At 45.0% G+C, this 20,419-nt stretch overlaps 2 protein-coding genes across 3 annotated transcripts; one reads left to right on the top strand and one right to left on the bottom strand.

The window, feature by feature from the left end:
• Positions 1-26: 26 nt before the first annotated feature.
• Positions 27-5,972, bottom strand: wt1b (WT1 transcription factor b). 2 transcript variants are annotated; one of them, XM_057025441.1, is made up of 9 exons: positions 5,300-5,972; positions 3,652-3,774; positions 3,090-3,189; positions 2,116-2,196; positions 1,798-1,903; positions 1,566-1,713; positions 1,391-1,480; positions 813-896; positions 27-661 (listed from the first exon to the last, which is right to left on the bottom strand). In XM_057025441.1, the coding sequence occupies exons 1-9, from the start codon at positions 5,715-5,717 to the stop codon at positions 540-542; spliced, it is 1,272 nt and encodes a 423-aa protein (XP_056881421.1). In that variant the 5' UTR covers positions 5,718-5,972; the 3' UTR covers positions 27-539. The 2 variants fall into 2 exon arrangements, with proteins under 2 accessions (XP_056881421.1, XP_056881420.1); XM_057025440.1 differs by having other exon boundaries at positions 804-896; positions 5,300-5,971.
• Positions 5,973-13,987: 8,015 nt separating this feature from the next.
• eif3m (eukaryotic translation initiation factor 3, subunit M) lies at positions 13,988-18,092 on the top strand. The gene is made up of 11 exons (XM_057017116.1): positions 13,988-14,132; positions 14,622-14,754; positions 14,978-15,116; positions 15,235-15,358; positions 15,436-15,530; positions 15,636-15,719; positions 15,798-15,897; positions 16,879-16,960; positions 17,439-17,582; positions 17,708-17,768; positions 17,873-18,092. Exons 1-11 carry the CDS (start codon positions 14,091-14,093, stop codon positions 17,994-17,996), a joined length of 1,128 nt encoding a protein of 375 aa, XP_056873096.1. The 5' UTR covers positions 13,988-14,090; the 3' UTR covers positions 17,997-18,092.
• The last annotated feature ends 2,327 nt before the right edge of the window (positions 18,093-20,419 follow it).

Here is a 20,419-nt window from a genome sequence, read left to right as displayed (position 1 = left end):
CTTGCCCTCACACACAGGCGACACTCTCAAGGACAAAGTGAATCATTTTATAAACTTACAAACAGCATTAATACAGAACAAATGTCTAGAGGTGAGGAAGTGCACCAAATACTGTATATACAAAGCAATTTGGCGAGTTTGGCGTATACTGCAGGGATATTCTTTGTTCAAACGAAGAGCCGGAGGAGGAAATGTTCATATCCTAAATCCAGTTTACATTACTAGCACAGTTATTATTTTTCAAAGTGAAACTATTATTTTACAACACAAAGAAACCAGTGCAAGTGTAATCCAATATACAAATGGTGTACCAACATTTTCCTGCTCACACGCACACACACACACCCACACAGACACACACGATTCCTCTTTTTGGCTCAGAATGACCGTGAAGGTCTCGATGATCATTAGAGTCTCTCGGTGGCTGCTGCTCACCACCTTGGCAGGGTTGGCAGAGCACCATAACGGCTGACCAGGCTCCAGCACCTCCCTCCTCCTCCTCCTCCTCCTCCTCCTCCTCCTCCTCCTCCTCCTGATGCTCAGATGGCAGGCTGCAGCTTGGTCAGGTTCCTCTGGTGCATGCTGTGGTGGCGCGTCAGCTCGTCGGAGCGGGCAAACTTCTTCTGACAGTTGGACCAACGGCAGATAAAAGGCTTCTCGCCTGACGAGGAGGCGATTGGTGAAAAACAGATTGTTTTTGCTTTAGAGTGATTTCAGCTCCAGTTTCCATTAAATGAAGCAAAAACAAGCTTATAAAATAAGAACAAGCTGATAATGGAGAAGTAGGAAATAAAGGTACGCACTTGGTTTACCTGTATGAGTCCGAGTGTGCGTCTTAAGGTGGTCGGAGCGTGCAAACCTTCTCTGACACGTCTCACACTCAAAGGACTTCACTCCTACACACAGATGTGGGACAGGACAGATGTGGTGGAGGTTTCACAGATTCAAAAGATTGAAACAGAATTCATGCAATATGCAGAGGCCGTGGTTCATGTTGGACACATCTGATAATACGGACACTTCTATATTTACTGTAGTCAAAGATCATCGCCGTGTGTGTGTGTCTCTGTTATGAGTTATTGCGCAATTAACGCAGCTTTGTTTTAACCAGAGACGCTGATGAAATCCATTTAAGAAGGGAACTGAAAGTCGGAGCCAGAGTCACAGATGTTGCACGAACATCCATCCATCTTTGATCTGTCACTACTTTATCTTGTGCAGGAGTGCTGGAGACCGTCCCGGCTGACAGGGGTTCACCAGGACGGCTCTCGGGTTCATTAGAGCACCAGAGTCCAGCAGCCCAACACAACTGGGATGTGTGCGTTATAATTCTGGTTTAAGAACCTGCCTCCACGCCTGCCGGGACGCCTCCCTGCAGAAGCCGCCGTACCTGTGTGTCGAAGCTGGTGGCGCTTTAGCTGGTCCGAGCGGGAGAATCTGCGGCCACATTCTGTGACGTCGCACTGGTACGGCTTCTCTCCTGCGAGACAAATAAATGAGTAAAAAACCTTTAAGGCGTCGAAGGGCGACTTTGTGTGGGACCTCCAAGTGCCGCGTCCTTTCACCTGTGTGTTTGCGGCCGTGCATCTGAAGATGGGACAGTTTGAAGTATTTCTTGCTGCAGCCAGGGTAGGCACACACAAACGGGCGCTTTTCTGTGGTGTCCGATGACTTCACCACTGGGGGAGCGATACTGGAGACCCGACAAACATCCTGGGGACCGCAGGGGACGACAGAGTTCAACGTGTGCATTTATTGACTGTAAGCGTGTCGATGCAGTTGTGCGTTGACTTTGACCTGAATTCCTCTGAAGACGCTGTGCGCGTGGATGTGGTACTGGGCGCTGACCAGGACAGGAGGTGGGGGAGCTATTGGTTCAGTCTCAAAGCTGCTCGTGTGCCCACTGTGGAACGAGAAGCATTTATACACGGTTAACAACACTGGACAAGAGAATTTTCTTTATTTAGGCGAATGATAAAGAAATGGGACCCGTCGTATTAAAACAGTGAAATGGTCACTTCTAAACGTGAAGGGCTGTTCCCTGACGTGCACGCTCCCTATCAGTTGACACTGAAGGACGCAGCATTTTGGTTTTTTAGAAACCAGAAAACCCACCTCTTCATGGAAGACGCCAGGGTGTTCATTTGATTCCAGGTTACACAGTCCAGCTGGGATGCCATTTGGTACAGGTTATCACTGAGCAAAACATGAGCAGCTGCTTAGAAATGTGTTTTTATCTAAACATTCCAAATAATGTGAAGGAAAGACAGTTTGGGCCCCAAAAAGACCATCTGAGTCCACGTTCTACATGAATTCACCTTGTGACCCCACATATGTAGAAATACACACACACACACACACACACACACACACACACACACACAGCGAGAGATGAGGTTTTGCACGCTGCGAGGGTGAGGCCTCCGTGCCTGGCACAGCGTGCACCACTGCATGACATCACTCTGTCCTCAGCATCATTAAAGACAGGAACCAGTTTTAGGGGAATTCTGGAAGGCTTTTCCTGAGAAGTCCTTGAGGGAAGGATGGAGATGGCTCGCTAATCAGCTCTGAACTATGTTAAACTGTGGAAACATGCGCTGCTATCTGACATGCGTTCCCTGTGTGTGTGTGTGTGTGTGTGTGTGTGTGTGCGTGCGCGCGTGTGAGCTTGAGCATTTCCAGCTCCTGACATAAGCTGTAACAACTGCAGTCTTATCAAGTGCTGTTCCAGTATTTGGGTTGCACATGTTCCTCTTCTCCCTCCATCGCAGGGCAACATTTAAAGAATTTGATCTTGTTTCACCCTTCGCGATGTTTTTGCATGAAAATGAAAACAAGGTGCAAACGGAGGTTAGAAGAAGTTATTTCTCAGGCCGTTTTGACCCAACCCTCTGCTCCACGGCCACAGAACTCGTCTCTTTTTCATTTATTTCCTCATTTTTTCGGGGCTGGCTCGTCGCCCCTGAATCACTGTTGGGCAGCACTAAACCTCATATTCTAAATTCTAACTGTCCATTTAGAACCTATAGCCTTGTGTGGCATCGGTGTGTGAGTGAAAATGCAACTTTTCAAAGACTTTTCTCCTTTACCTGCTGTAGTTTCTCAGCAGCAGGGCCTGGCTGCTCGGACACGATTCGGAAGGATTATGGCAGCCAAACATGGCCGACGGGGCTGGGAACTGCTGCTCAACTGGATATGAACAAAGGACACTTGGAAATATATTTGCAATAACATTTGGTTAAAGCAGAAATCAGCTCGGTTCTGAGAGGTTTTGACTGAACGTTTTAATACGTCTGGTTCCATCAGCATCATTTCAACATTTGAGCCTAATATCGTTTCATGTGAGAGAGTCTCTCATCCTCTCAGAGAACAAACAGAGTGTCTCCAGACGCTTTGTGTCATTCTGCTCGTCACATAAAGTTAATTCCTCGCGTTATCGCCTCCGCTCATCAACCGCGTGTTTATCTGTGCTCACGTACACGAACGCGTCTGCTGACAGAAGTGGGGAGAAATGGAAGAAGACATAATAGCGGCTCTGCTGTGACGTGACACAGTGATGGATTACTTATATATAACCTTGCTGTGACATGACAGTCTCCCCCAGGTCTGCAATTGAATTCAGTGAAAGCAGGCGTGGACGTGCACTCGTACCTATGTTGTTTGGCGGTGACAGCGTGTCCTCGTGCTTGAATGGCAGGCTGGAGAACTGGGGCGGGTGGTGAGATGGAGTGTGGCCATAATTGGGGTTGTTGTCTAAGCTCGCCGCTCCGTAACCTGACAAGAGAGACGCAGAGCAAGAAGCAAACGTTATAAAGACTTTATTTTCCTGCAGGAGTCATCAAAGTGCCATTTTCAAAGTCTCCAGCGTCTGATGACTGCGGTGCGATTTGAATCTCTGGCAGCTCTCGAAAAAATGCATTTCAATAGCAAATCCTCTTTTATCTTCCCATCAGTTGTGTTTGCAACTAGAGCGTCGACACATGAGAAGGTTCTCGGAGAACCAGTGGGTTTGTTTTTGCATCAACCCAGCCTTGTTTTATTTAAGAAAATATAGGCAAAGATGGACAAATGCAAAAACGGTGTCTCATAGGTCACAGGCTGCCTTTCAGAGAGCCTGAAGCGCTTCTGTAAAAAGTGCCTTAAATCCTGGACTCACCACCCAACGCAGACATCCCAGTTCATCCGAGAGACGGGATCGAAACTCCAAGACTGAACTGGATGTAATCTACAAACGGACTACGTGTGTGATTTGTCTATATTAGCTAGAAAAGACTCTTTGAGTCAGTGTGATAGTAGAGTAGCAACGACGGCCGTTCCACCGTTCTTCTAAATCTGCTGCTTTCCGACCACTTTAGGTGTCAACATGACGGCGGAACGTCTCCAAAATCGGCATCGTCCACCAGCACCGGTTGGAGCCTTGAAAATCGGGCCTCGAGCCTGATTTTAGTGCTCATAGCTGTCAGGTTTTCTCATCATTTGTAATGGGAAAAGTGCACAGACAACAAAGCTAAATTGTCAATAATCCGTAAAGCTTTATGGTTTCTGGTCGTTGAGTGTTCTTTAACTGGTTTCTGATGTTATCACTAGTTTCCTGCGTCATTGGAAAATCCCGGCACGGGTCAACAGCCGCTGATCCAAGACATCTCTGGAATATGAATGTAGTTTAAGTTAATTCTTCCCCCGCCTCTTCATTACTCAGATTATTGACTTGAAAAGAACATTTCAGCTGTATTACTGTTGATTGTGTTTTATGTTCTGTAACCAGCAGCTTCTTTTAACCTTAAACTTTGTGATATTACAAATACAATAATACTATAATAAAATAGTATTAAGGTGTGTTTGTGCTTAAAAAAGCGAAAACTCCTAAATCTATGAATATAAAGATAATAATTATTCCGTTTTCCCATCAAGAGTTCCTCAGCATTTACAGTTTCAATAACTGCAAATCCGATGGAACAATAGTGCCGTAAAGACCAATGAAAGCTGCTGATTTGCTCGGTTGGTCACATTAGTCCTGAGCAGTTGTAGCTACACAGCCGCTCCAAATCAAACCAGGCTTTTCTCCAGAAATGGCCAGTAAACACCAGGGAGGATCTTTAGCAGGGAGCTGTCAAGCCTGGTTCTGAGGTGGGACAGAATGACCCTGCTGAGCACAAAACATCCTGCTCAGACACAACACCGGCCAGCTCTGAACAGGTCCCATCCATCCTTTCACACAGGAAAAACACAAACTAAAGCTGTATTTTAACTCGAGAGCGAAGGCAAAGGTGAGATACGGTGGGGGGGTGGGATAACATACCCTGGTTCCTTGGTGGAGGTGGACTGTCCATACAGCTGGGCAAGCAGGTTCCATTGGGAAACATCCTGGGCTGACCTGCTGGCGGCTCCCCAAAGGCCCCCACGCGACAGGGGCCTGGGCCCGTGAACTGGCCTGAGAAGTGCAACGTGAAGGCCCCGAGTCCACAGTGAGGGTCATCGACTGGGTCACTGCTCCCCCAGCTGGGTTCCTGCTTGATGAGGGAGTGATGGGAAGACAGGGTGCTGTAAGGAGAGCTAGGGTGGAGGTCCAGCAGCTGGGTCCACTGGCCGCCACCGACAGACATTCCACAACCACTGCCAGCTCCCGGTATGGAGGAGACGGGAGGAGCCGGGGGTAAAAGGGTCAGATCTCGGACATCCGTCCCCATCGACATAGCGGCGCACGGCTCAGTCAGCATCGGTGAAGGCTGAGAGATACGGTCCAAACCAAGGAGGGTGGTATTCCAGTTCAAAAAGAAGAGACTCAAAGTCAAAACCTGGCACAGCTGATGGAGCACACGTCTGCAAAAGACATCAGGGGTCACAGAACAGCGCCCGAGCCATCTTCCCAACAGAGATCAAATCAGTTGTCCACAGTCGTCACACGGAGGAGCGACTCCAAATCCCTCTGCCTCTATAATGCCTGACGTTCTACACTCTCCTGATGGCTCAAATAGAGTGTAACTCACTGGACAGGGGGAGGAGCAAGGGAGGCTGAGAAGAAGATGACCTGTACTTCTGAGGAGATTTCAACCAGCCCTTTTTTTATTTTAAGTCTCCCTTCTAGTGGTAGAGAGGTGTTGGTTTCCTAAAAATGATGGACAGTGTTGAAGGAAGTGTGCCAATGATCTCACTGCTGACTGCACAAATTGGGATAAATCGTAAAAAGCTTAAGGATTCTTCAGTTATATTCTCTGTTATTACCAGATATTCAAAACTTCATGAAACATTAAGATCATTTGACAGAAATGATTCGTAATTAACAAATGTGTACAAATAAAGTTCAAGAGAAATGCAAAAAAAGATAAAGTGGGCAGATGATGAGCTTTGAATTGTCCTATTTTGGAAAACGTTCTGTTTTTCCAAACGCAGCTCACATAAACTCTATGGCCTTGGAGAAAAGCCACATCACACGAAAGGATAATTATTTATTAGTTGGGGAGAGGAGCTCTGTGTGTGTGTGTGTGTGTGTGTGTGTGGTGTGTGTGTGTGTGTGTGTGGTTCTGTGTGTTTGAGCACTTAGGAGAGATGGAGGTGTTGACCCTAACTCAGGCTCCGTTCACTGTGGAGCTCTGCAGGAATGCAGTGACTTGGAATATGTCTCAATAAAATTCCGGACAGCTGCTGTGGATCTTTGAACGTTATTGTACTTGTCAGATCAGCAGTCGTCTCCTTCCCATTTGTAAGACTTGCAACTGTGGCTCTTTCTAAAATCACATTGAAATACTCTGCGACCAACAGGGCAGCTTAACATTTGCTGGGCGACAGAGAGAAATCCAAGAAAAAGTTCAGTTGGGACTCACGAACACGCCTGTTTCTGTGACCATTTTAGTTACCAGCAAAAAGAGGGGCAGCAAAAGCACTTTGATTGTATTAAATCTAAAAAGAGCTCCAGATTTTCTGATGGCTTTCCGGTCACCCCTGGCTGACAGTGACTGCTCCTCCCTCGGGTCATCTGTTTCACAAAAACATTTTTCTTTATGATGTCATAGGCTGATTTACACAACTCAGAAGTCCACAGTAAATTGGAGATGGAGCTCAGCAGAAGAGGTGAAGTTTCAGTCAGTTCCTGTCGTCACCATCTGGAATATGAGTCACAGGGTTCCAGCTCACGTCTTGACCCCCCAGTGACCTTAAAGCAAAGAGTTGGTTGGATGTAGGAGGGGCACGGGGAAGGGGGGCAATTAAAAGTGAAGATTGATACAAATGTGCAGAAAGAGAGGGACTGAGAGGGTGAAATCACCTAAAAATGGCTGCTGTCCACTGGTGTTCCTGCTGTCAGGAAAGTGTCACTCTTGCGTCCTTAATGTTGGAGGCATCTTGGAGGCTTCATCATTCTGCAAACGTGTCTTATTCATGTGTTCATGTGCAGCGAAGCTGGTCAGTCTGGGTCCACTTCAACGGGACATGGTCAAGCTTTAAGACAAATTCCAAAAATGGGCCCAAAATCGGTCCTCGCTCTGATTCTCGATGCTTTTATTTGCTCATAAATAAATCTAATTGTGGGCCTTGTCCCCGACCAGCACACTGGCAGGTCAACAGCATTAAAATGCTGCCTCGCTCCCCAGTTTTTCCAAAACAAGGAAATGTAAGCCAGTACCTATCTGATGACATCCATTACAACGGTCATAACCTCGCAAAATCCAAACATCTGCGTGGGGAAGATAAAGTGCTCTCTGATTCTATTATTGGAAGTAAACGAGTGCAAAGGCAGGCCCATATCCCAGAGAGACACCCAGACAGTCAGAGGATGTCCAAGCAGCTGGATTCAAAATAGTAACAGGAAAATTCATTACTGTCCACCCACTGCAAACAAACAAACTAAAATAATTTACTACATGTGTTTAAGGTTGTGGCACATTGAAAAATAGCCGATCTTGCCAAAAACAATCTGACAGAGAAAGAGAATGCCTCAGTGCTGAGGCAAAGGCAGGCCATGCCTTCCCCAGCGGAGTCTTTAACGGGGATTCATCAAAGGTGACGGGGCCCAGGGAGAAAACAAGCCTTTCAGCCCCGGTGATGGATGGTTGTCCCCAAATCCGCCCATTCTTCCAGATCAATCTCTGGTAAACTCTGAGTTTAAAACAACACCAGTGTGCCGAGGAAGGGAAATGGTCAGAGCTGCCTCTGACCCTTAACCAGAAATACATGAAACTCTGGTCCTGAGAGGGAATCTGAGACAGGTCTGTCAGAGGGGTTTAATAAAAAGGGGGAAAGTGTAGCCACGCCGCACCAATCGGTTACTAAATCTCCAACTTTTGTTCTGCCGTAATCGTGAGAGGACTGCTGAGGGTGGTGGTGATGGTGAACAACAAAGTCAGGCCTTTGTTTCTTCCCTCCAGGCAGGGAAATCAGCTGATAACAACCGCAGCAGCCGTGCGTTGCAACTATCGGCCTGTGGCCGTCCAGATAGTGTTAAAGTTTGGAACTCAAGCCTGCCAGCACACATCTCCCTGTCCTGTTCCCAGGTTTGGGCCGACAGGATTCTGGCACTGGGAGCTGCAGGAGCAGTACATCAGAGGAACCTGGTTCCAGCAGCAGGGACGTCACACCTCCTGCCCGCGACCGTCAGGACCGACAACAATCGTCGGGTTTTAATTCCCTTTCAGTTGTTCCGGGCCAATCTTCAAAGTGTTGCATATCAGTGTGGAGATAAGGAGCGGAGAAGAAAGAGCTGTGGGAGAGCGAGTGCACGGTTCACACAACACCCCCCCCCCTCGCCTTGTTGATGGTCACCTTTCCCCTCTTTCAATAAATCTGCCCCCTCCCATCCAACACATGCAGGTTAAATCAAACATGTTTTCAAAAAGAAAGAATAAAATAAAGGATAGAATCACCAGTGACCTGATCTATGCTAACAGATGAGACTCCAACGTGCATCAAACGAGCCGCCCGCAGAAATAAAACTACTGGCTGAGTCTTGTGTCGTTTTAGCTCATCCAATTAGGCCAGAACATGTTTTAGTTCAACCTGAAATCCATTTTTTAATAGAAAATTTGTTGGTAAATCGAAACAAAAGTTGTACTTTATTTTTTGCTGCGACTGCACATGAAGGCGTCACCTTGGTGTACCCGTGAAACCATCAGCAAACAGCTGACTGTTGTTGAGAAAGCAGATGCTTCAGGTTGGAACTGGCGAACCAAAGAAGCGACGTGTCTTCCCAGCAGGTGTTTGTGTGTCAGCATCAAGGCCGCCTTTATCAGCTCTTTACAGTCAACCACAGCCTCTTCCATACTGTCACGCCCGCTGCAGCTGTGTCCAGGGTGGAAGCGTTCATCAGAAAACACTGCAGATATCTCTAGCGGTTACCGGCTGTTGTCATACCCTTGAGTCTCATTCTGGAGCTGGATGAGTTTACGGGATGACTCCGAGGTATGTGCACAATGATGGGAAAAAAAGAAAAGAAAAATAACCACAATCATGTGACCGTAACCTCTGACTTCTGACTTTGGGGAAATGCCGCTTCAGTGCAACTTTATCAATACGAGGAAGGAAAATATTTGACTTGACTGATATTGTTGAAATTAAAGCAAAGGCAAGTTATCATGTTGTAAATGAAACAACATAAGAAAAAGAATCCCTTTGAAACTGGCAGCAGTTTTAGCGAGGGGAAGGAAAGCATTTGTCTTGTGTCCGAGCAGTTATTTTCATTAAAGTTGAAATGGTTTTTATGTTCTCTGTCTTCAGAATCATATTTATCAGCACACATGAGTTTCAGCTGAAATTGAAATGCAAAGGGTCATGGAGCTTAACTTGACTCTCATTAATATTTTGGAAATCTGACATGAGGAGCTCAGAGGCAAATATTGCGCAATGCATCAAAAAGAAGTTTAGAACTGATTCCTTGTTTGACTGTGCCTTTAAGCCGTTTATTGCTCTTCCTCTGCTGCGAGTGTGTTTAATATAAACACGCTCTGATGACAAGAGGCCACTCCATCATGACCAGAGAGCCCAGCTCTTCCGTAGTGGCTCGATCTATGCAGGCAGGGACCTGAGAATTCCTGGGGGGAGAGAAGTTTCAGATAGCTCAATGCTCCATAGGCAGACTCACTGTGATTGATCGCTGCACTCTTTGGTGTGATATGAAGTTGGTCATTAAGTGATATGGTGAGATAACAGAGGTATTTACACATGCTGCTGTTCTTCCTTTGGTGGTGGGCGAGCGTTCGATGCACATTTCTGGGGACAGTTGTGCTGAAGGTGGGTTAGCGTGGACTGCAAATGTTTAAATGAATGATAATGATTAAAAAAGAAAAATGGCTGCAGTAAAGTCCAAATCCTACAGCTGTGCAGTTTGTTCTTTCCTCTAACAAAGTATCAAGCCTCAAGGCCAAAGAGGAAAAGAGTTACTGCAAAGTGAAAGTACAAAGATGGGTTAACAAGGACAGATGAGGTAGATGTGCTTTTAAAATGAATGACCTTGAAAATCTAATCAGTCGTCATCAAGTCCAAGAAGGTTTGTGCCTAATTTGCTGAAAATCCCTTGATGTTTTTTTTTGTCGAGGGTGAACTAGTGAGATTTACTGTAAGGTCACAGTTACCTTGACCTCGAACTCCTACAATGTACTCTTTTAAGTGTCTATTCTGACATTTCTGTCAAATTCTGAAGAAACTCCTTCAACACATTCTGGTGATACATGGGAGATCTGCCTATAACCCCCACAGGAGAATTACTTTCTTTTTACTTTTTTTGGGGGGGAAGGGGAGGGGGGGCAACTCTATATCACTACAGCTAAATCTTTTATAAGGCCATTTTGCATTATGGATGGATTCAACTGATCTTACCTGTAAGTGGGTATACTTTGCTTTAACCTTTGACCTATGACCCCCAAAATGCAATTGGTTAATCCTTGCGCCTGAGTAGAGTCAGAGTGCAGTTTGCATAAAACCCTGAAAGTTGGCCCAGATGGCCAAATGACCCTAAAACACAAGACAGCTTCCTGTCAGAGGAGAACCAAAAAGAAACTTTAGCTACCAACATGAAACCAAATGCTCCAAAACCGACAAAGGAGCAGCTAAGAGGCCGTGTCCAGAAACATCTGTGGATCCAGTGCAGAAGCCAAGAAACTGACAGGGCAGTTTTCCACTACGTGTAAATGTAACAATCAAAAATCTGGTCAAAACCTCTCTAATTATGTGCAAAATTGCAACATAGCCAATAGTAAATATACAAAATGGTACGTGACACTGCAAGCTGTCAGGCTAAAAATGGGCAAAAAAATGAATCAAAACAGCAAAATCTTTGAAGAATCTGAAAAATTAGCATAAAAATGTGCTGAACATTTCCTATATTTCCATTTTCAATGACTAATCAGTCCAAATCAAAGTATATATCAGATGTAGGCTGCTGTTGATATGCAGTTATTGTAAGTGTGACTTGCATCCAGGCATGTTAGCGGGAGAGTGGGTGTGAAATTCCCCCACGGAATTCTGCATGAGGGGGTCTTACTGTCTTTAATATATCAGCAGGGTTTGTTTATTTGTTTCTTGCATGTCTGCGTACGTGTGTGTCTGTCTGTGTGGGGGTGTGGGGGTGTGGTGGGGGGCAGCTTTAAGTAATTAACAAGCAAGTCGCCCCACCTAGGAAAGTGGGGAAGTTACTCATCTGATGCACACTGACAAGGTCACTGGCTGATAGATGAGGCTGAGCAAGGGGATTTTTCAGAGATTGTGAAGGCAGGCAGAACTGTGGGAACCAGACAATTAGTGGGTGGAAGCTGGGCGCCATGTTGGATGATGACGAAGAGAGTGGCTGACAAGGAGAAAGCAGACACCTGGGCTCTACCAGGTCTGAACACACAGTCGTTCATCTTTGAGGAGGCCGAGAACAGCCTCCATAAGCAGGTCAATATATGGAGGAGAAAAAAACCTCGACTTTCTGTAGTCTGCCTTTCTCAGAAAATGACGCAACTGCCAGACCGGAAGAAAACATGAAAAATACCCGAATTTTGAGTTGCATCACTTCACTCAGAGCGGAGCGTGTCGCAATACTCTTAAAAAGAGAACTGTAAGAGAAATGGAATGCAACAGATTCCCTGCAAAGGTGAGATTTTCTTTGGCAACGTCTGGGCAGATTTCCCAACCTGCACAGCCTGACAGGAGATGTAAGAGAAAAAATAATAAATACCTAATCTAGCAACAACAAAGGTTGCTGATGTTATGAAAGCTACACATCTACTGCAGCCCAATACTCATGTTGGTTTAATGTTATTCCATCCTTAAAGCTGGGCTACATGACACATATCATAACAAACGGGGACATTTTAAGACCTTTACAGAAGACAAGAGCAAGATCCCAGATGCACCTGGAGCTTCAAAGTCTAAAAGGCTCTGACTGTGGACTTGAAATACACCAGGCACTTGACAACAGCTGTTAATCAGATAATGGAAGCCTCGCGGTTACACAAGCATGCTTGAGCAGAAGCAACTATAAATTCTTTGCCATGACAGCATACAAGGCCGGGATGAGAGCGAGGGTGGGATTTGGTACCAGGCACTTGCCTTCTCAATAGAATGACGCATCATTTAAGAACTGTGGCGAAACACTCCATTAACCAGTTCCCCTTTACCCTATTTTAAGGAATCTATCATGCTGAATACAACATCGCTCAGTTCCTTAACAGTAAGTGCTGTAAGGAAATATGTGACTTGACTTTAAAGGAATTATGATCAGGCACGTGCTGGCCACGAATCCCCTACACAGGCTGTCTTCCCCTTCAGACGCAGCTTGCTTCACACCTCAGATATTGGAAAATTGGCTCAGCTGAATGGTTTTAGCATGAACTCCCACTCCATTTGCCCCCTTCACCTCACTCACCTCAATCACAAACGCCAGGGCAGTGATACACACGGTCCCCTCTAGGTACAGAGGCCCACTGCGCACACCCCCATGGGTCAACGGGGGTATGGAGGAAAAGTGCTGCCTTCTCTGGGTCGGTCCTGTCATGGTGGTCCACACAGATGGGCTGCAGCTCCATCAGATAACCTCTCCGGGGGATCAAATTCACCTCTGTAACTCTCATTTGACACATTAGTCTGCCATCAGAAATTGAGCTCTTGTTAACAGAAAATTAATGACAATATGAAAGTGGGAGTCTGGGAGACAAATAGATTTAAATTACTATAAAAAATAAGTGAAAAACTGGAGATGTTTTGACCTACGTGGGGAAATACAATGAAAATGTGTAACCTAACATAACCTTTTCAATAACAACAATTTTTTAATGGAAATAAAAACATGTTGAAAGATGTGCAATCCTTTTTTGTTACTACAGTACAGCAGATGTTTGAAGTTTCCATAAAAACTGGCCATTTATGATTAGTAACTTTTGTGCCCAACACAGACATTTTTCATAAATACGAGGGAATACTAAATGGACATAAAATTATATCTTAATGAAAATTAATTCAACAAAGGAAAAAATTGAAAAAAAAAAAAAAAAAAAACCTAGCCCAAGAGGCTTACATGACCAACCATGACCCAAAACCCTAACCCTGACAGGTCTGAACGGCTCCTCTTACTCTGCCTCACAGGGCGGGTTTTAAAGGGTCTGATTTAACAAAAAAGGCTCACTTATGGCCCAATATTGTTATTTATTATATTGTTTATTGTATTGCTTATCCTGTCCTAACCCTAAACTAACCCTAACTCTAAACCAACCCTAACTCTAACACTAATCCTAAACTAACCCTAACTCTAAACTAACCCTTACCCCAACATTAACCCTTATTCTTTTCTAAAAAAAAAAAAAAAGAAGTCTCTCTTTTGCCCCAATATTGTTATTTATTATATTGTTTATTTTATTACTTATTCTGTTTTTAAAAAGCTAAAAAGCTTCGAATCATTTAAACGTGACTCTCGGGATTGAAATAGAATACTGATACAGCGATTTTGATGAACTTACAAACAATTATAACACATTTTCTTGACGATCTCCTTATTGCTGCGGCTTTAATGAGATGACCCGGAAGAGGATGTGTCTCACCGGAAGTTTTTCCTTGTCTTTTCCGCTTCGGTCTCGGCCGCGCTGATAGCGTGGATTTCACCATCTGGATTCACTACATCGCCTAAAATGAGTGTCCCGGCGTTTATCGACATTACGGAAGAAGACCAGGTACAGCTAAAGTCTTTTAAAAAATTTACGAAACGTCCGCTGGTAGCGGAGCCACTGAATAAGTGGTTTTACAAAGTATCGTAACGTGTTTGTTAGCACAAATGCTAAGAGATGCTGAGAGGTAGAGGAAGATTGTTAGCCGAATATTTATTATGTCAAATATGTGGAAATCTGCTCCGTCAAATGGTGCTTTGTGGAGGTTTTCGGTTAAATTGTCATATGTCGTAGTTGCCAGTCGTTTGTAGGTCGTTCCTAAGTTGTTATTTTGATTTACAAGCATAACCCCAATGTTAGCTACTGAGCTGAATATCAATCATCAAGCACAAGAACGGTAAAGAAAGCTGGCTACAGATATCCCTTTCTCTCCTGCATTATAAATAGATTAGATATTTAGTTTTTAGGTGAGACTTTACACGTATCCTCCTCTTTTTAGTCGTTACGCAGTGGCGTTGTCAATGATCTCGCTGTTTTTGATTGTTTTTAAACCAGGCCTCCGAGTTGAGAGCTTACATCAAGGCAAAAGGAGCCGAAATATCGGAAGAAAATGCTGAAGGTGGTCTTCATGTCGATCTGGCTCAGATCATTGAAGCATGTGACGTTTGCCTCAAGGATGATGACAAAGGTACGTGTTGAAAATCCCAAATCCCACTCTTCAACCGTTTATACAGTAGGTCGTGTAAGTCACAGACATTCTGTATAGATGCACATGCTAAACAGAGGTGACAGGTTTTATATTTCCTGTGTCCCAACATTGAAATGCCTCCTAGCTTAATCCCTTATATGTAGTGAAGCTCCTGTTTCGGACACTGCTCTCTAAACCCTGGTGTGGCTCTCCCCCTCTGCAGATGTGGAGAGTGTGATGAACAGTATCGTGTCCCTGCTGTTGATCCTGGAGACAGAGAAGCAGGAGGCTCTCATCGAAAGTCTTTGTGAGAAGCTGGTGAAGTTCAGAGAAGGAGAGAGGCCTTCTCTCCGGATGCAGCTGTGAGTCTTCAACAGTTGTACCTGTGAATGGATTCACAGCAGTGCACCGCTGCAACATCAATGCTTCCTTTAGAATCAAGTATTAAGCTTGTACTTTTGCTTCACTTTGGCTTTATAGGCTGAGTAATCTCTTCCATGGCATGGATGAGAACACTCCTGTGAGGTATACTGTATACTGCGGTCTCATTAAGGTGGCAGCTACTTGTAACGCCATCTCCTTCATTCCCACTGATCTCGATCAGGTACAGCAACACGGCCTACGGAAGCGTGTGTTGGCACATGGAAAAAAATGATGACCTGCGTTTATATTGCTCACTAGGTGCGTAAGTGGATTATTGACTGGAACCTAAACACAGAGAAGAAACACACACTTCTGAGGCTGGTATATGAAGCACTGGTGGACTGCAAGAAAAGGTAACCTGCCTTTTTGGGAGAGATGTTTAAGAAGAGTTTTGTTATGTGAGTATTTTGACTGATGGAGGATCCACGTGAACGTTTCAACGGCGTCATCTTTGACAGTGACCCTGCAGCGAAGGTGATGGTGGAGCTGCTGGGGAGTTACACCGAAGACAACGCTTCACAGGCACGCGTTGATGCTCACAGGTGCAAACATCCTGCCTTTGTCCTCCCTTCCTGACTTGATCCTCGTGACAAATATCCACACGTCTGCCTCATCTTCAGGTGTATCGTCCGTGCTCTGAAAGACCCCAACACCTTCCTGATGGACCACCTGTTGACACTGAAACCGGTCCGTTTTCTGGAGGGAGAACTCATCCATGATGTGAGTACTGAAGTTCATGGGAATCTCTGCCTGCCTTTTATTCACTTTATAATAGAAAGTATGTCTTGATTTAATCTCAGTAGGTGGGAATTCCCAGATTGGACTTCTTTGGAATCACTGAAATAAGGAGTTGTAATTCAGCTCCAGGCAGCCCAGACACACGTGGTTCGATTACTATTCCAGCTGGTTGTCTCAGGGCTATCCTGTTTTAAAATATTTAACTTAAAAGTTAAATGTGATTGTGATTACTACACACAGGTGAAAGCTTACGAGCTGCATTTCCATTTTTACCTCAATTTAAAGCAAGAGCAGAATAGTGATCAGCAGTTACAGCGTCACAATTTGAGATTGTGTTTAGTTCAATTCCAAACCAGTACAGTTACATCCCCACTCAAAAGGAATTAAACCAATAAAATAGCAAGAACAAGCTTAAAAGAACAACAAAACCCCTGAATCAGAAGGATTGAGCTCCTATGTATTAAATGTCGTGAGAATAATAATTGTGTAATGTTTATGTTGTAATTTTATTTCTATTTTATTCTATATGTCTGTATATATGCTTATAAGGTTCTAATCTTATTTGTATTTATTCTGTTTCTATACTTTGTAAATACAAAACCTAGTCTACAGTTATATTAATCCACGTTAGGCTGCTACTACAATTAAATTTCCTTACGGGGATGAATAAAGTACATCTGGAATCTTGAATAGTTTTATCTTGAGTTGTAATTTGCATCGTCCATGCAGGTGCCTGTCCGACGTGGGGGGGCATCATATTTGGCAGTTATGGGCTGTACACTGCACTTAGTTCCGTGTTTGAAAGATTTAACATGTCTTTTATTCATTAAGATGTGATTTAGCTTCACTGAATGAAATGTGCTTGCATTGCAGTCACCTGTACCATGGATACAGGTGACTGGCTATATGTATAATATACAGGTGAACGTATGTATGATGATGCATTTCTGCCTCTTTTTTCAGCTCTTAACCATCTTTGTGAGTGCAAAACTTGCATCGTACATAAAGTTTTACCAGAATAACAAAGACTTCATTGATTCTCTTGGTGAGTACTGTTACTATATTCCACCAATTACAATACAGCATATATATATATATATATATATATATATATATATATATATATATATATATATATATATATATATATATATATATATATATATATATATATATATGTGGCATTTTAAATGTTTATCTTGAGACCAAATGCTAATGATAAACTTTACCACCTCCAAGTTAGTGGCAGTAGTACAAACTGAGCTCCAGAACTGTCCTCTGTTGACACAGTCCAGGAATGTGTGTGCATCAGCAGTGTGTCTTTTTCTCACTACTAAAGGCTTAACTATAATTACAAGTGTGTGTAGGATGGACTCTGAAAACAGTGTGGAGTGGTCTTTGTGTTAATGAGTAGAATCCCTGACGCCGTGCTTCTTAACAATTACAACAGGGAAACTCCCCGAGTCAGTGGTAATGAAGTGTGACGCTTGTGTGCTTAATGATCCCTGCGCGTTGCTCTTCAGGCCTGTCTCACGAGCAAAACATCGCCAAGATGCGTCTGCTGACGTTCATGGGCATGGCGGTGGAATTCAAGGAGATCTCCTTCGACACCATGCAGCAGGAGCTGCAGATAGGGGCAGACGAAGTGGAGGCGTTTGTCATTGACGGTAAAAAGCTACACCCTTTATACCTTCACCTTTCAGGCTCCGGGGTACTTTTGAAGCTGGTGGGATTTCTCACGCTTTCCCTCCCCTCTCTCCCCCTTTCCCTCCCCTCTCTCCCCCTTCTGCAGCCGTTCGTACCAAGATGGTGTACTGCAAAATCGACCAGACACAGAGAAAAGTAGTCGTGAGGTACAGGTCTTCATCACTCGTCCGTGTGACAGTTGAGATAATCTCAACTGTGCCTGAGTTTTCTTTTATCAAGTTGACAGTTGTGTATTTCCCTGTCCGCTCAGCCACAGCACACATCGTACCTTTGGCAAGCAGCAGTGGCAGCAGCTGCACGAGAGCCTCACCGCCTGGAAGGCCAACCTAGTCGCCGTCAAGAGCAGCCTGCAAGCCCTGTCAACCTCTACATAGTTCCACCTCAAACTCCACTGGCTGCTCAGCTTTGCAACTTCTCAAAACTAAGTGTTAAGCTTTTACATTCATCCAATAAAATAAGGATTTACATCACTTGTCCTTGTCAGGTCCTCCTAGTTCAGTTATGTAGGATGAGCAATGCTTCACGAGCCGTTGACGGACGTGTGCTCCATCTTGTTGACCAGCCTACAGTGTCTTTATTTGGGCCGCCCACTTTAGCAGCTTCCAACATCTGGTTTTGGTTGCGAGCCACATGCCAGCGTTATTAAGATGAGCCATGACTCGGGGTGAAGGTCACCTGTCTGGGAACACGTGAGAGGTGACAATAGTGGAGTGAATGAAAGATGACCCTGTGTGCTGAGGTCACAGCTGTGCCGCGGGAGCGTCAACACGCCGGCCTGCGGTGGGATGATTCACCGGCCGTTCCAATTTCAGCCCATGTGTTGGCTGATAGCTACTGTTCACGCCGTGGTCAGCGTGCGTCACCGTCTCCTGAAGCGTCTTAACGTGGATAAACAAAAGACTTGAGTTCTGGATAAACTAATATTGCCTTTGCCCCCTGAGGTCAGGCACCAGAGCCCAGGAATGTGAACTCTACTAGTGTTAACATTAAGTGTACAGAGGGTAAAAAAACCCAACCCTAAATGTTTTAATGATACACTTCTAAAGCATTTCCCATCAAAGTGCTATACGAGCTGATAAGAAGGTGAAACACAAAGTAAGCAGGAACACTGAAAACAGAGCACACTTGAACGGGACAGGACCGTTGACAGCCTCAGACCTCTGCACAACAGTAAATAAGTGGGTTTTAAGCGTTGCTCCAAGACCTCCCGGACAAACCGACCTGTTTTAGATCAAGTCGTACAGGAAGTCAGGTGTGGAGCAGGTGAAGATGTTGAAAGCTGCAGAGGCACCTAAAACATTGTCCTACCTCAGCAGGGAGCCGGTGAGAGCGGCCAGCAGTGCTGGAGGGTGCTCACAGCTCGGTGAGCAGGACAGAATACAAGCTGCTGCCTTCAGAACCGTCTGCGGTCTCAGAGCTCTTCTCAGGCAGCCCTGACACCAGCAGGTTACCAGAGCTGAGCCTGTTGTAACTAAGGCGTGAATACACAGCTCAGCTCTGACACAAGTGGGCTGAATTTGGCAGTTTTCCTGAGATGAAAATATGCCCCATGTGCCACCTTCTTTTACACGAAGATCAGATGAAAACTCAGCCTACACAACAGCGAGAGGCTTTACCTGTCGTGAGGAAGGCGTACGTGTCAAGGCACAGATTAAAACTGTTGTCTATACGTTGAGGGTCTGGAGGGTGTGTGTGTGTGTGTGTGTGTGTGTGTGTAGGGATCAGAAAAGAATTGTTATAAAGAAAAACATGTTGAAATCTCCCTGACAGGTAAGACCTCAGCCGTTCAACCTGGCCAGAGATGCCAAAGGAATTCTTCGGCCTGTCCAGGGGTACACACACGGTACACACACGGTACACACACGGTACACACACTGTATACACACGGTACACACACTATACACACGGTGTACACATTAATCAGACGTGGACCGGGGGGGGTTGCAGCTCAAAGTTGGCGTGAGCGTCACCATCCGCTGACATGCAACAGGTTCATGAAAGAGGCACCAAGGCCTCCCCCTCTTCCAGCTGACACAAGTTCATGGTTTCACTTCTCCTTTTGGGGCGACTAAGTGCTACTGCCCCACAGTTCCCACTGCAACACTTCGGTGGTATCCATTTTTGCAGTGATGTCATCGTTTCCTGGCAGACCACACATCTGTAGCATCCCGACTGTAGAGGTGCATGCAAGTCGTCCTACGTGTTCTCCTCCTCACAGCCACCCCCAAAGAGGGCGCAGAGCGGACAGAACGTGACAGGGGCCCGGCAGAATGTCGGCGAGGCCTCACGCCCTGCTCCCCCAGCCCCGTAGTCATGACGACTCCTCTGGACACTCATTTGGCTCTTTTTTCTTTCTTATGTTTCTGGCTGTCCTCAAGTGGCAGTTGTCTACGAACGGCTGAGATGAGAACATCTCTTATCAAAGTCCGATAGAGGTGGTTCCCTATCGTCAACACAAATGAGCTAAACTGCAGCTCATGTTATCTGGCAGATGTGGAGTGAGTATGTTAACTTAGTGTTTTCATAATCAGAATGTACGCCATTGTTTCTACATGTTTCACAATGCTGCCCAGAATTCTTTTTCTTTAACGGTCCGTGCTTTTTATGTCGTATTATGAGAAACTAATTTATCCAACAGTCATTCAGATGTCTTTAAGTTTAAAATAAACAGTAAAGTAGCGATTATTTCAAGTCCGGGGACGTCTTCCTCCCCTGTACATGATGATTACAGTGAATAATGGAAACGGCCACTGACAACGTCTTGAATCTCCCATCTCTCCTGTCCTGCTCTTCATAT

The sequence above is a fragment of the Takifugu flavidus genome, chromosome 2 (assembly GCF_003711565.1).
Source record: "Takifugu flavidus isolate HTHZ2018 chromosome 2, ASM371156v2, whole genome shotgun sequence".
NCBI lineage: Eukaryota > Metazoa > Chordata > Actinopteri > Tetraodontiformes > Tetraodontidae > Takifugu > Takifugu flavidus.
Note: the sequence above shows the minus strand (reverse complement) of the source record. Positions and strands in the feature narration are given on the sequence as shown.